The sequence below is a fragment of the Piliocolobus tephrosceles genome, chromosome 21 (genome assembly GCF_002776525.5).
Source record: "Piliocolobus tephrosceles isolate RC106 chromosome 21, ASM277652v3, whole genome shotgun sequence".
Taxonomy (NCBI): domain Eukaryota; kingdom Metazoa; phylum Chordata; class Mammalia; order Primates; family Cercopithecidae; genus Piliocolobus; species Piliocolobus tephrosceles.
In genome coordinates, this window is record NC_045454.1 from 40,266,250 (window position 1) to 40,279,794 (window position 13,545).

Consider the following 13,545-nt stretch of genomic DNA (forward strand, 5'->3'; position numbering starts at 1 on the left):
GGGAGGGGAGGAGAAGACCACTGGAGTGTAGTTTTTTTTTCCCCTTCCCTTCCCCTCCCCTCCCCTCCTGCAAATCCAAATTGTCACCTAAGAGACTTTGTACTAGCAGGTCACTTATCCCATCATAATCTAGGCCTCTGAGAAACTCCTTGCCTGCCTCCCCATCACCTCCTCCAGCTTCAGGGACCTCATGTCCTCACTATGAAATGTCCTGGCTGGATGTGGCGGCTCATGCCTGTAATCCCAGCAGTTTGGGAGGCCAAGGTGGGCTGATCACCTGAGGTCAGGAGTTAAAGACCAGCCTGACCAACATGGGGAAACCCCATCTCTACTAAAAATACAAAAACCAGCTGGACATGGTGGTGGCGCACCTGTAGTCCCAGCTACTCAAGAGGCTGAGGCATGAGAATCGCTTGAGCCTAGGAGATGGAGGTTGCCGTGCACCAAGATCGCGCCACGGCACTCAAGCCTGGGTGAAAGAGCGAGACTCCATAAATAAATAAATAAATAAATAAATAAATTGTCCTTATCTCTTTTGGCTTGCTCTGCTTGTTTATTGTCTGTCTATACAGACCAGAATGGAACCTCCGTGAGAGGGAGATGTCTTTGCCTGGGCCCCCTCTGTATCACTGGCACCTAGCACAGCATGTGACATGAGAGAGATCACGAGGAGGCATTTGTTGAGTGACTGGATAGTTGACTGGAAGTCTTGTAAGAGGCATAGCTGAGGCCCCAGGGATCATGTGTGTGTCCTAATAGCCACAGCATGTGTGTGTTTTTGGACAATATATGGATTAACATTTGGGTGAATACATGCACAGATGGATTAAAAACAATATATGGGCTGAGAGCTATGGCTCACACCTATAATCTCAGCACTTTGGGAGGCTGAGGCAAGAGGATCACCTGAAGTTAGGAGTTCGAGACCAGCCTGGCCAACATGGTGAAAACCCCCTTTCACCGGGCGCGGTGGCTCACGCCTGTAATCCCAGCACTTTGGGAGGCCGAGGCGGGCGGATCACAAGGTCAGGAGATCAAGACCACGGTGAAACCCCATCTCTACTAAAAATACAAAAAATTAGCCGGGCGCAGTGGTGGGCACCTGTAGTCTCAGCTACTCAGGAGGCTGAGGCAGGAGAATGGCATAAACCCGGGAGGCAGAGCTTGCAGTGAGCTGAGATCCGGCCACTGCACTCCAGCCTGGGCGACAGAGCCAGACTCCGTCTCAAAAAAAAAAAAAAAAGAAACAAGAAAAGTAAGTGTGTAATGGTAAACAGACATACGGATGGATAAACAGATGGACAACCACATAGACAAATTGAGGGATGGATGGAAAGGTGGATTAATAAACAGGTATATGGGATGCGTTTGGTGACTCGTGCCTATAATCCCAGGACTTTGGGAAGCTGAGGCAGGACAGTTGCCTGAGCCCAGGACTTGGAGACCAACTTGGGCAATACAGGGAGACTGCATAAAAAACAAAACAAACAAAAGAAACAAAAACCCAAAAAATCTTTTTTTTTTTTTTGAGGGACAGAGTCTTGCTCAGTTGCCAGGGCTGGAGTGCAATGGTACGATCTCAGCCTAGCCTGGAGTGCAGTGGCACGATCTTGGCTCACTGCAACCTCTGCCTCCCATGTTTAAACAATCCTCCCACTTCAACCACCGAGTAGCTAGGATTATAGGACTGTGCCATCTGGCTAATTTTTGTATTTTTAGTAGAGTCAGGGTTTCACCATGTTGGCCAGGCTGGTCTCAAACTCCTGATCTCGTGATCTGCCCGCCTTGGCCTCCCCAGAATTAGCCGAGTGTGGTGGTCTGCACCTATAATCCCAGGTATTTGGGAGGCTGAGGTGGGAGGATTGCTTGAGCCCAGGCATTTGAGGCTGCAATGAGCTGTGATAGCATCACTACATTCAGCCTGGGCAACAGAGTGAGATCTTGTCTCAAAAATAAATAAATAGGGTCGGGCATGGTGGCTCATGCCTGTAATCCCAGCACTTTGGGAAGCCGAGGTGGGTGGATCATGAGGTCAGGAGATCGAGATCATCCTGGCTAACACAGTGAAACCCCGTCTCTACTAAAAGTACAAAAAATTAGCCAGGCGTGGTGGCAGGGCGCCTGCAGTCCCAGCTACTCGGGAGGCTGAGGCAGGAAAATGGCGTGAACCAGGGAGGCGGAGCTTGCAGTGAGCTGAAATTGCGCCACTGCACTCCAGCCTGGGCTACAGAGCAAGCCTCCATCTCAAAAATAAATAAATAGGCCGGGCACGGTGGCTCAAGCCTGTAATCCCAGCACTTTGGGAGGCCGAGACGGGTGGATCACGAGGTCAGAAGATCGAGACCATCCTGGCTAACCCGGTGAAACCTCGTCTCTACTAAAAAAAAATACAAAAAACTAGCCGGGCGAGGCGGCGGGCGCCTGTAGTCCCAGCTACTAGGGAGGCTGAGGCAGGAGAACGGCGTAAAGCCGGAAGGCGGAGCTTGCAGTGAGCTGAGATCCGGCCACTGTACTCCAGCCTGGGCGGCAGAGCGAGACTCCGTCTCAAAAAATAAATAAATAAATAAATAAATAAATAAATAAATAATAGGCCTGGCACAGTGGCTCATGCCAGGCCTGGGAGGCCCAGGCAGGCAGATCACTTAAGGTCAGGAGTTGAAGACCAGCCCAGCCAACATGGCAAAACCTTGTCTCTGCTAGAAATAGAAAAATTAGCCATGTATGGTGGCACAGGCCTGTAATCCCAGCTACTCGGGAGGCTGAGGCATAAGAATTGCTTGAGCCTGGAAGGCGGAGGTTGCAGTAAACCGAGATTGCACCACTGCACTGAAGCCTGGGTGACAGAGCAAGACTCTGTCTCAAAAAATAACTAAATGAATGAATGAATAAATAAATAAATAAATAAAAATAAACAGGTTAATGGATGCATGGATGGAAAAACAGATAGATTAGCAAATCAGTAGATAGAAGGATAGATGGAAGGGTAATGCATTGGTCAGACTGAATGTATCTATATTGAATGACACGAAAAACAAACCAATAGATGACTGAATAAATATATAGGGAGAATGGATGGACAAATCAACGAGTGGAGAAATAAATAGATAGATAAACATACAGGCCAACTAATCAATATGGTGAATGTGGCTCAGGCAGGCCACCCCACAGCCCTGACCAGTGAGCATGGCCCATCTTCCCTGCGGCCCCACAGGCAGCCACACCTTCCACATATTCCATGACCATGCAGAGGTGGCGCCGAGTCTCGAAGGAGCAGAACATGCCAACCACAAACGGGTTCTCGGCGAAGGTGAGGATGTCGCGCTCCACGAAGGCCTGCTGGATCTGGTTGCGGAGGATCAAGTTCTGCTTGTTGATCTTTTTCATGGCAAAGCGCTGTCGTGTGTCACGGTGCCGCACCAGGTAAACAGCCCTGCAGGGGGAGAGAGCGAGGACCGGCCGTCACCTCCGAGACACCCGGCCTCCGCCACCCTCCCCCCGCCAGAGCCCCGGGTGGCTCACCCGTAGGCACCGTTGCTTATGAGCTTAATGGTATCAAAGTCATTCTCCCCGGGAGGTTTCTTGGCTTTGCTGCTGCGGCCCTTCAGGGAAAAGATGAAGACCACACCTCCATCATCATCATGACAGTAGGATGCTTTTAATTTCATTTTACACATGAGGAAACTGAGGCACAGAAAGGACGAGAGAGCCCGTCATCCAACTGCCATAATGAAAGAGAAAGTCAGGAATTGAACCCAAGACTAACGCTGAAGACATATTCTCAATTTCTTCCTTTAGAAAAGACAGCAGGAAACCTACAAAATAGTCACCCTAATATATAAATATATAAAGAGTTCCCAAAAATCAATAACAAAAGCCTAACAATTGAAGAGAAAAAAAGTAGGTGAGGTAAATCAATTACAAATTACAGTTAGAGCTTTTTTTTTTTTTTTTTTTTTGAGATAGGTTCTCACTCTGATGTTCAGGCTGGAGTGTAGTGGTGCTCACCACAGCCTCCACCTCTAGGGCTCAAGTGATTCTCCTGCCTCAGCCTCCCAGGTAGCTGGGACAACAGGCACATGCCACCATGCCAGGCTGATTTTAGTAATTTGGTTTTGCCATCTTCCCCAGGCTGCTCTTGAACTCCTGGACTGAAGCAATCTGCCTGCCTTGGCCTCCCAAAGAGTAGGGACTACAGGCATGAGCCACTGTACCCAGCCAGTTATAGCTCTTAAACATATTAAAAGATTCGGGCGGCCGGGCGCGGTGGCTTAAGCCTGTAATCCCAGCACTTTGGGAGGCTGAGACGGGCGGATCACGAGGTCAGGAGATCGAGACCATCCTGGCTAACACGGTGAAACCCCGTCTCTACTAAAAAATACAAAAAACTAGCCGGGCGAGGTGGTGGCGCCTGTAGTCCCAGCTACCCGGGAGGCTGAGGCAGGAGAATGGCGTGAACTCGGGAGGCGGAGCTTGCAGTGAGCTGAGATCCGGCCACAGCACTCCAGCCTGGGTGACAGAGTCTCGCTCTGTCACAAAAAAAAAAAAAAAGATTCAGGCCGGGTGCAGTGGCTCATGCCTGTAATCCCAGCACTTTGGGAGGCTGAGGCAGGTGGATCACGATGTCAGGAGATCGAGACCATCCTGGCTAACATGGTGAAACCCCGTCTCTACTGAAAATTTTAAAAATCAGGTGGGTGTGGTGGCACATGCCTGTAGTCCCAGCTACTCGGGAGGCTGAGGCAGGAGAATAGTGTGAACCCGGGAGGCAGAGCTTGCAGTGAACAGAGATCACACCACTGCACTTCCGCCTGGGCGACAGAACGAGACTCCGTCTCAAAAGAGAAAAAAATAAAAAATAAAAAAGGAATCTTAGCTGGGCGTGGTGGCTGGTACTTGTAATCCCAGCACTTTGGGAGGCCAAGGTGGGTGGATCACCTGAGGTCAGGAGCTTGAGACAAGCCTGGCCAACATAGAGAAACCCCGTTTACACTAAAAATATATAATCAGCTGGGCATGGTGGTGCATGCCTGTAATCCCAGCTACTCGGGAAGCTGAAGCAGGAGAATTGCTTGAACCAAGGAGGCTGAGGTTGTGGTGAGCTGAGATCGCGGCATTGCACTCCAGGGCAACAAGAGCAAAATTCCATCTCAAAAAAAAAAAAAAAAAAAAAAAAAAACCTCAATCTCACTTACAATAACAGAAAGACAAATTATAACTACCACAAAATACCATTTTTCACCTAGTAGATTGGGAGAAAAAAAATCTAAAACCTGACACCCTCTATGGGCAAATATGTGGATGAACAGGTACTTTCTTTTTTTTTTTTGAGACAGAGTCTAACTCTGTCACCCAGGCTGGAGTGCAGCAGCTGCGATCTCCTCTCATTGTAAGCTCCTCCTCCCGGGTTCACTCCATTTTCCTGCCTCAGCCTCCTGAGTATCTGGGACTACAGGTGTCCGCCACTACGCCTGGCTAATTTTTTGTAGTTTTAGTAGAGACGGGGTTTCACCATGTTAGCCAGGATGGTCTCGATCTCCTGACCTCGTGATCTACCCGCCTTGGCCTCTGAAAGTGCTGGGATTACAGGCGTGAGCCACCGCGCCGGGCTGAACAGGTACTTTCTTTTTTTTTTTTTTTGGAGACAGAGTCTCGCTCTGTCGCCCAGGCTGGAGTGCAGTGGCCGGATCTCAGCTCACTGCAAGCTCCGCCTCCCGGGTTTACGCCATTCTCCTGCCTCAGTCTCCCAAGTAGCTGGGACTACAGGCGCCCGCCACCTCGCCCGGCTAGCTTTTTGTATTTTTTAGTAGAGACGGGGTTTCACCGTGTTAGCCAGGATGGTCTCGATCTCCTGACCTCGTGACCCGCCCGTCTCGGCCTCCCAAAGTGCTGGGGTTACAGGCTTGAGCCACCGCGCCCAGCCTGAACAGGTACTTTCATACCTTGCTGTTGGGAATGTAAATTACTGTTTGGTACAGATCAGAATTACAAATACATGTTCCCTTTGACTCAGCAATTTCACTTTTGAATTTATGCTACAGATAAACTTGCACATGTGAAAAATGGTATATCTACTATCTTGCTCATTGTGAGATTGGAAATAATAATCCATATGTTAAATTAGCCAAACAAATACATGTGGGGTAGTTATATAAAGAAACATTGTGCCACTGTTAAAAAATAATGAGGAAACTGTCTATGGATTTAGAAAGTTCTCTAAAGTATTTTATTAAGTGTAAAAATGCAATAGGCAATATGTATTGTATGTTTTTGTGTTAAAAAATGTGGCAAAGGCCGGGTGTGGTGGCTCACGCCTGTAATCCCAGTACTTTGGGAGACCAAGGTGAGTGGATCTCCTGAAGGTCAGAAGTTAGAGACCAGCGTGGCCAACATGGTGAAACCCCGTCTCTACTAAAAATACAAAAAAATTAGCCAGGTGTGGTGGTGGGCACCTGTAATCCCAGCTACTTGGAAGGCTGAAGCAGGAGAGAGGAACCCAGGAAAGAGAGGTTACAGTGAGCCAAGATCACACCATTGCACTCCAGCCTGGGCAACAAGAGTGGAACTTTGTCTCAAAAAAACAAGTGGCAAAGTAAAACTATATAATCATATTTCAGGGTTATAGGGCAATGGGGAAAAAAGGTAGCAGTAAGATTTTTTCACTGGGCCGGGCGCGGTGGCTCAAGCCTGTAATCCCAGCACTTTGGGAGGCCGAGACGGGCGGATCACGAGGTCAGGAGATCGAGACCATCCTGGCTAACACGGTGAAATCCCGTCTCTACTAAAAAAATACAAAAAAACTAGCCGGGCGAGGTGGCGGGCGCCTGTAGTCCCAGCTACTTGGGAGGCTGAGGCAGGAGAATGGCGTAAACCCCGGAGGCGGAGCTTGCAGTGAGCCGAGATCCGGCCACTGCACTCCAGCCTGGGCGACAGAGCGAGACTCCGTCTCAAGAAAAAAAAATATATATATTTTTTCACTGTATATCTTTCTTGAAGATTATTTTGATTTTTCTTAGGGACAAAGAGATATAGTACATAGACATTACAAAAAAGATCTATGATATACAAAAATATTGAACTTATATGCTACAAAGAATGTAGCCTAAAAATATCTGATATAAAAATTGAATTACAAGGAGAAGTTGCTTAAAATAAGGTTTCACATATCTCTCAGAAACTACTAGATTAATCAGGCAAGATAAATGAATAGGGAGATGGAAGATTTGAATCACTCAATTAACAAGTTTGATTAAATGGAATAACAGAATCCTACAAACAATGAGAGATAAATACCTTTTTAGAGTTTTAGACTTTTGAGTGATGTCATTCCATTACCTAGTCAAAAAATTAAACAAATGGCATGTATTGTGAGATTCCTTTTAAATACATACATGAAGGAAAGGTGTGTGTATATATTTGTGTGACTGTATAGATACAATTTGAAACAAAGATTACAAACTTAAGTGTCTTCAGGGGTCAGTAGACCAGGGTGGAGGCCATGGGTGACAAAGAGGCAGGTACCCAATATCACAGGACCACCCCCACTCAGCTGGTTCCACCACAGTTTTATTAGAACTTTTTCTTCGTCTATTTTTTTTAAGTAGAGACGGGGTCTTGCTATGTTGCCCGGGCTGATCTCGAACTCCTGGGCTCAAGCAATCCTGCCACCTTGGCTTCCGAAAGTGCTGAGATTATAGTCATGAGCCACTACACCCAGTCCTAGAGCTTCTGATTTTTCAAGAGAAGGCCCAAATCCAGATTTTGAAGCAAAAATCTTTCAATTTTTATATTTTGCTTCTTTTATTTTTATTTATTTATTTTTTTTCAAGATGGAGCCTCACTGTCTCACTCTCTCACCCAGGTTGGAGTGCAGTGGTTCGATATCGGCTCACTGCAATCTTTGTCTCCCTGGTTCCAGCAGTTCTCCTGCCTCAGCCTCCCAAGTAGCTGGGATTAAGGGTGGATACCATCACACCTGGCTAATTTTATGTATTTTTTTTAGTAGAAACAGGGTTTCACCAAAGGTGACCTCAGACCAGCCTGAGGTCAGGCTGGTCTCGACTTCCTGACCTCAAGTGATCCACCCGCCTCACCCTCCCAAAGTGCTGGGTGGCCGTGAGCCACCATATCCTGCCCAAATTTTTATAAAACACTAGGCAGTTCAGAGAAAACACATGCATGGCCATTGGGGTAGGATTCTCCAGTAGACATCTGGAAGATCTGCCAAAGTATGGCTGGCCTGGAAATAGAATTGGCAATTTTCCCCATGCTGAGCTGCCATTAACACATACAGCCAGTTAGCCTGCTCAAAAACACATGCAGGATTCCTCTATAAGTTAAATATAGAGCTACCATATGACCCAGAAATTCCACCTCTATACATATACCCTAAATAACTCAAAACAGTTGTCCAGCCAAATATTTGTACACCCATGTTCATAGGAGCACTATTTACAACAGATGAAAGATGGACAACCCAAGGTTCACCAGTGGATGAATGGATCTACCATTCAATGGACTATTACTCAGCTTTAAAAAGGAATGAAGCAGTGATACAAGCTACAGCAACATGGATAAACCTCAGAAACGTTATGCTAAGTGAAAGAAGCCAGACGTAAGAGGCCACAGAGCATATGATCCCATTTATAGGAAATATCCAGAAAAAGGCCAGGCATGTGGCTCATGCCTGTAATCCCAGCACTTTGGGAGGCTAAGGTGGGCGGATCACCTGAGGTCAGGAGTTCAATACCAGCCTGACCAACATGGTGAAACCCTGTCTCTACTAAAAATACAAAATTAGCCGGGTTTGGTGTCACATGCCTGTAATCCCAGTTACTTGGGAAGCTGAGGCAGGAGAATCGCTTGAACCTGGGAGGCGGAGGTTGCGGTGAGCCTAGATCATGCCATTGCATTCCAGCCTGGGCAACGAGAGCGAAATTCTGTCTCCAAAAAAAAGAAAAAAAGGAAATATCCAGAAAAAGCAATTCCACAGAGAAAATAGATTAGAGGTTGCCAGGGACTGTGGGGAGGGAGGAATGAGGAGGGAGGGTATAATGGGTGTGAGGTTTCCCTTTGGGGTGATAAAAAAGTTCTGCAGCTACATAGATCTAATGACTATACAGCATTGTGAATTACTAAATGCTGCTAAATTATTTTATTGCTATTAGTTGTTATTATTATTATTATTATTATTATTATTATTATTATTATTATTTTTGAGACGGAGTCTCACTCTGTTGCCAGGCTGGAGTGCAGTGGCGCGATCTCAGCTCACACCAACCTCCACCTCCCAGGTTCAAGCAATTTTCCTGCCTCAGCCTCCCAAGTAGCTGGGATTACAGGCATGTACCACCATGCCCAGCTAATTTTTTTGTATTTTTAGTGGAGACGGGGTTTTACCGTGTTGGCCAGGCTAGTTTTGAACTCCTGACCTCAAGTGATCCGTCCATCTCGTCCTCCCAAAGTAGTAGGATTATAGGCGTGAGCCATTGCACCAGGCCTATTCTTTATTATTTTTAATTTCATTTTTTGAGACAGGGTCTCACTCTGTTACCCAGGCTGGAGTGCAGTGGTGTGATCATGGCTTACAGAAGCCTTGACTTCCTGGGCTCATACAATTCTCCCACCTCAGCCTCCCCAGTAGCTGGGACTACAGGCATGCGCCACCACGCCCAGCTGATTTTTTATGCTGCCCAGGCTGGTCTCAAATGCCTAAGCACGAACAATCCTCCTGCCTCGGCCTCCAAAAGTGATGGTATTACAGGCCTAAGCCACTGCACCTGGCCACGAATTGTTCATTTTAAAATGGTTAAAAAGGTAAATTAAATTTTATGTTTCATGGATTTTAACATGACAAATAAAGAGGTCACGGGGAAGAGCTATTATTTAATTTAATTTAATTCAATTTTATTTTATTTTATTTTATTTTATTTTTTGAGACAGAGTTTCACTCTTGTTGCCCAGACTGGAGTGCAGTGGCACAATCTTGGCTCACTGCAACCTCTGCCTCGTGGGTTCAAGTGATTCTCCTGCCTCAGCCTCCCAAGTAGCTGGGATTACAGGCATGTGCCACCACGCCCAGCTAATTTTTGTATTTTTTTGTTTTTAGTAGAGATGGGGTTTCTCCATGTTGGTTAGGCTGGTCTCGAACTCCCGACCTCAGGTGATCCGCCTGCCTTGGCCTCCCAAAGTGCTGGGATTACAGGCATGAGCCACCGCGCTAGGCCCTGAAAGAGCTATTACTAACCCCATTTTATGGATGGGAAAACTGAGGCTCAGAGTGCAGGACTAAGAGATTCACAAAGCCTGAGGGCAAAGAAGCTGGAGTTGAGCCCTGCCCTGCCCTGCCCTCCCAGGAACCAGGGTACTGACCGCTTGGCCACCCAGCTTTACCTCAGAGAGATCATCTTGTTCAGGGGTGTTGGAGCCACCACTGTCCTGTTCCTCCAGGTGCACCACGTCTAGGGAGGGACTGAGAGTGAGCACGAGCTGGGGTCTGGGCCTGCTCACCCCCAGTCCCCCTGTGCCCACCAGCCAGCACCTGGAAAGGGGTCACGGGTGAGGCCCAGCTGGCGGATGATGTAGCGGGGGATGTCTGTCTTGACAAGGTGGCCCTCCTTGGCGTGTCCCTCGGCCGCCTCCAGCAGGTGGTAGAACTCCTCGGGGTTGAATTCCTGAGGCAGGGCAGGAGTGGGCTCACCACAGGCTCCCCAGGTCCACCCCCCTGCCCCTACCCATGCCCAGCCCCCTCACCAGGCACTCCAGCAGCCTTGCGGGACGTGAGATGATAATAAGCAACTTCTTCACCAGCTGAGTAACAAAGGCCACCTCCAAGCTCTCAGAGCGTTCATAGGCCTGTGGTAGGGGACACAGGGGGACAGGGCTCACAGGCACCCTGCCTCATCCCAGCCCCTCTCTCAGCACCTTGGAGTACATACTGCTGCTACTGTTCCATCTTATAGGTGAGGAGACTGAGGCCCAAGCCACACAGTAAAAATAATGAGGCTGGGCACAGTGGCTCATGCCTGTAATCCCAGTACTTTGGGAGGCCCAGGTGGGTGGATCACTTGAGGTCAAGTGTTTGAGACCAGCCTGACCAACGTGGTGAAACCCCATCTCCACTAAAAACGCAAAATTAGCCAGGCGTGGTGACAGATGCCTGTAATCTCAGCTACTTGGGAGGCTGAAGCAGGAGAATCGCTTGAACCTGGGAGGCAGAAGTTGCAGTGAGCCAAGATCATGCCACTGCACTCCAGCCTGTGTGACAGAGCGAGACTCTGTCTCAAAACAAAAGCAGTAACAAACAAACAAACAAACAAACAGCAAAACCATAGTGAGACCCTGTCTCTACAAAAAATAAAATTAGCCAGGTGTGGTAGTGCGTGCCTGTAGTCCTAGCTACCTGGGAAGCTGAAGTAAACAGGAGAATTACTTGAGCCCGGGGGGACTAAGGCTGCAGTGAGCTGATGGCACCACTGCACTCCTGCCTGGGTTACAGAGAGATCCTCTGTCTCAAAAAAAAAAAAGAAAAGAAAAGAAAAAGAAGCCAGGGACGGTGGCTCATGCCTGTCATCCCAGCATTTTGGGAGACAGAGGAGAACGAATCACTTGAGGTCAGGGGTTTGAGACCAGCCTGCCTACCATGGCAAAACCCCATCTCTGCTGAAAGTACAAAACTTTGCTGGGTATGGTGTCACACACTTGTAATCCCAGCTACTTGGGAGGCGGAAGCAGGAGAATCACTTGAACCCGGGGGGTAGAGGTTGCAGTGAGCCAAGATCACATCACTACACTCCAGCCTGGGTGACAGAGTGAGACTTCGTCTCAAAAAAAAAAAAAAAAAAAAAAAAAAACGAAAAGAAAAGAAAAAAAAAGAACTAGTATCTTAATCTTATTGTAATCCTTGAAAAGCCTAAAATTAATGCCAAAAATCTATCATAAGCAAAATATCAAAATTTAAGCCAGATGTGGTAGTACATGCCTATAATCCCAGCTACTCAGGAGGCTAAGGCAGGAGGATTGCTTGAGCCCAGGAGTTCAAGACCACCCTGGGCAACATAGAGAGTCCCCCATCTCAAATAAAAAAAAAAAGAAAGAAAGAAAGAAAAAGAGGCCGGGCGCGGTGGCTCAAGCCTGTAATCCCAGCACTTTGGGAGGCCGAGACAGGCGGATCACGAGGTCAGGAGATCGAGACCATCCTGGCTAACACAGTGAAACCCCGTCTCTACTAAAAAATACAAAAAACTAGCTGGGCGAGGTGGTGGGCGCCTGTAGTCCCAGCTACTCGGGAGGCTGAGGCAGGAGAATGGCGTGAACCTGGGAGGTGGAGCTTGCAGTGAGCTGAGGTCTGGCCACTGCACTCCAGCCCGGGCGACAGAGCGAGACTCCGTCTCAAAAAAAAAAAAAAAAAGAAAGAAAGAAAGAAAAAGAAAATTAAATAAAGACAGAATTCAACAGGCTGTGCCTAGTCATATTTTAACTTGAGCCAAAAAAAGTGTGCACCAACCTATATGTGTTTTAATGTGTCTTTGGAAATGTCTAATAGCTTCAATGAAAATAGTATTATTGATGAGTTTGCTTTCATTAAAACCAGGACAGCAAGATTATAACAGATTGTGGCTTGGTTATAAATAAAATACGTAAACTTAAAATAATGTTGGGTTTTCATTTATCTACTTTTCAAGTTTTTCAAAAATTAATCTAATGTTCTGGGGGAAGAAATAATCACTTGCTTCACCTTGGTCCTGGTCGCAGCCTTAATGTCTATTGGGTTTTTGTTTGTTTGACTTGTTTTTCTGTAGAGACAGGGTCTCGCTATGTTACCCAGGCTGGTCTCCAACTCCTGGGCTCCAGAAAGCCTCCTGTCTCAGCTGCTCAAAGTGCTGGGATTCCAGGGGTGAGCTTCTAATGCCTATTGTTTATCCTCGGTCTCTTCCTGCTATTAACAGAATGTCAGCTCCCCAAAGACAAGAATTTTTGTTTTATTTCCAGTTGATTTCCCAGCTTCTAGGCTAGTGTCAGGCCCATAGTAGGTGCTTCATAAATATTGGTAGGGGCTGGGCATAGTGGCTCACACCTGTAATCCCAGCACTTTGGGAGGCAGAGGCGGGTGGATCACCTAAGGTCAGGAGTTGGAGACCAGCCTGGCCAACATAGTGCAACCCTGTTTGGACTAAAAATACAAAAATTAGCCAGGCATGATGGTGAGTGCCTGTGATCCCAGCTACTCGGGCTGAGGCAGGAGAATCGCTTGAACCTGGGAGGTGGAGGTTGCAGTGAGCCAAGATCGCACCATTGCACTCCAGCCCAGGGCGATAAAGCTAGACTTTGTCTCCAAAAAATTTTTTTTAATTTTTAATAAATAAATAAATATTGGTGGACTTAATGAATGATCAAGTGATCCTCCTGCCTCAGCCTCTGAAGTAGCTGGGACTACAGGTGTGTGCCACTATGCCTAGCTAATTCAATTTTTCTTTTTTTTTTTTTTTTTTTTGTGACAGAATCTCACTCTGTCGCCCAGGCTGGAGTGCAGTGGTGCAACCTCAGCTT

General features: G+C 47.3%; 1 protein-coding gene across 1 annotated transcript in view; it reads right to left on the reverse strand.

Moving 5' to 3' along the window:
• MAST1 (microtubule associated serine/threonine kinase 1) overlaps positions 1 to 13,545 on the reverse strand; it is a 43,350-nt gene that overhangs the window by 18,193 nt on the left and 11,612 nt on the right. The window contains exons 8-12 of the mRNA XM_026457027.1: positions 10,750 to 10,851; positions 10,538 to 10,670; positions 10,390 to 10,457; positions 3,520 to 3,599; positions 3,176 to 3,430 (exon numbers count right to left, since the gene is read on the reverse strand). Of these exons, the coding sequence (XP_026312812.1) occupies positions 3,176 to 3,430; positions 3,520 to 3,599; positions 10,390 to 10,457; positions 10,538 to 10,670; positions 10,750 to 10,851 (638 nt within the window). The remainder of the gene's footprint in view (positions 1 to 3,175; positions 3,431 to 3,519; positions 3,600 to 10,389; positions 10,458 to 10,537; positions 10,671 to 10,749; positions 10,852 to 13,545) is intronic.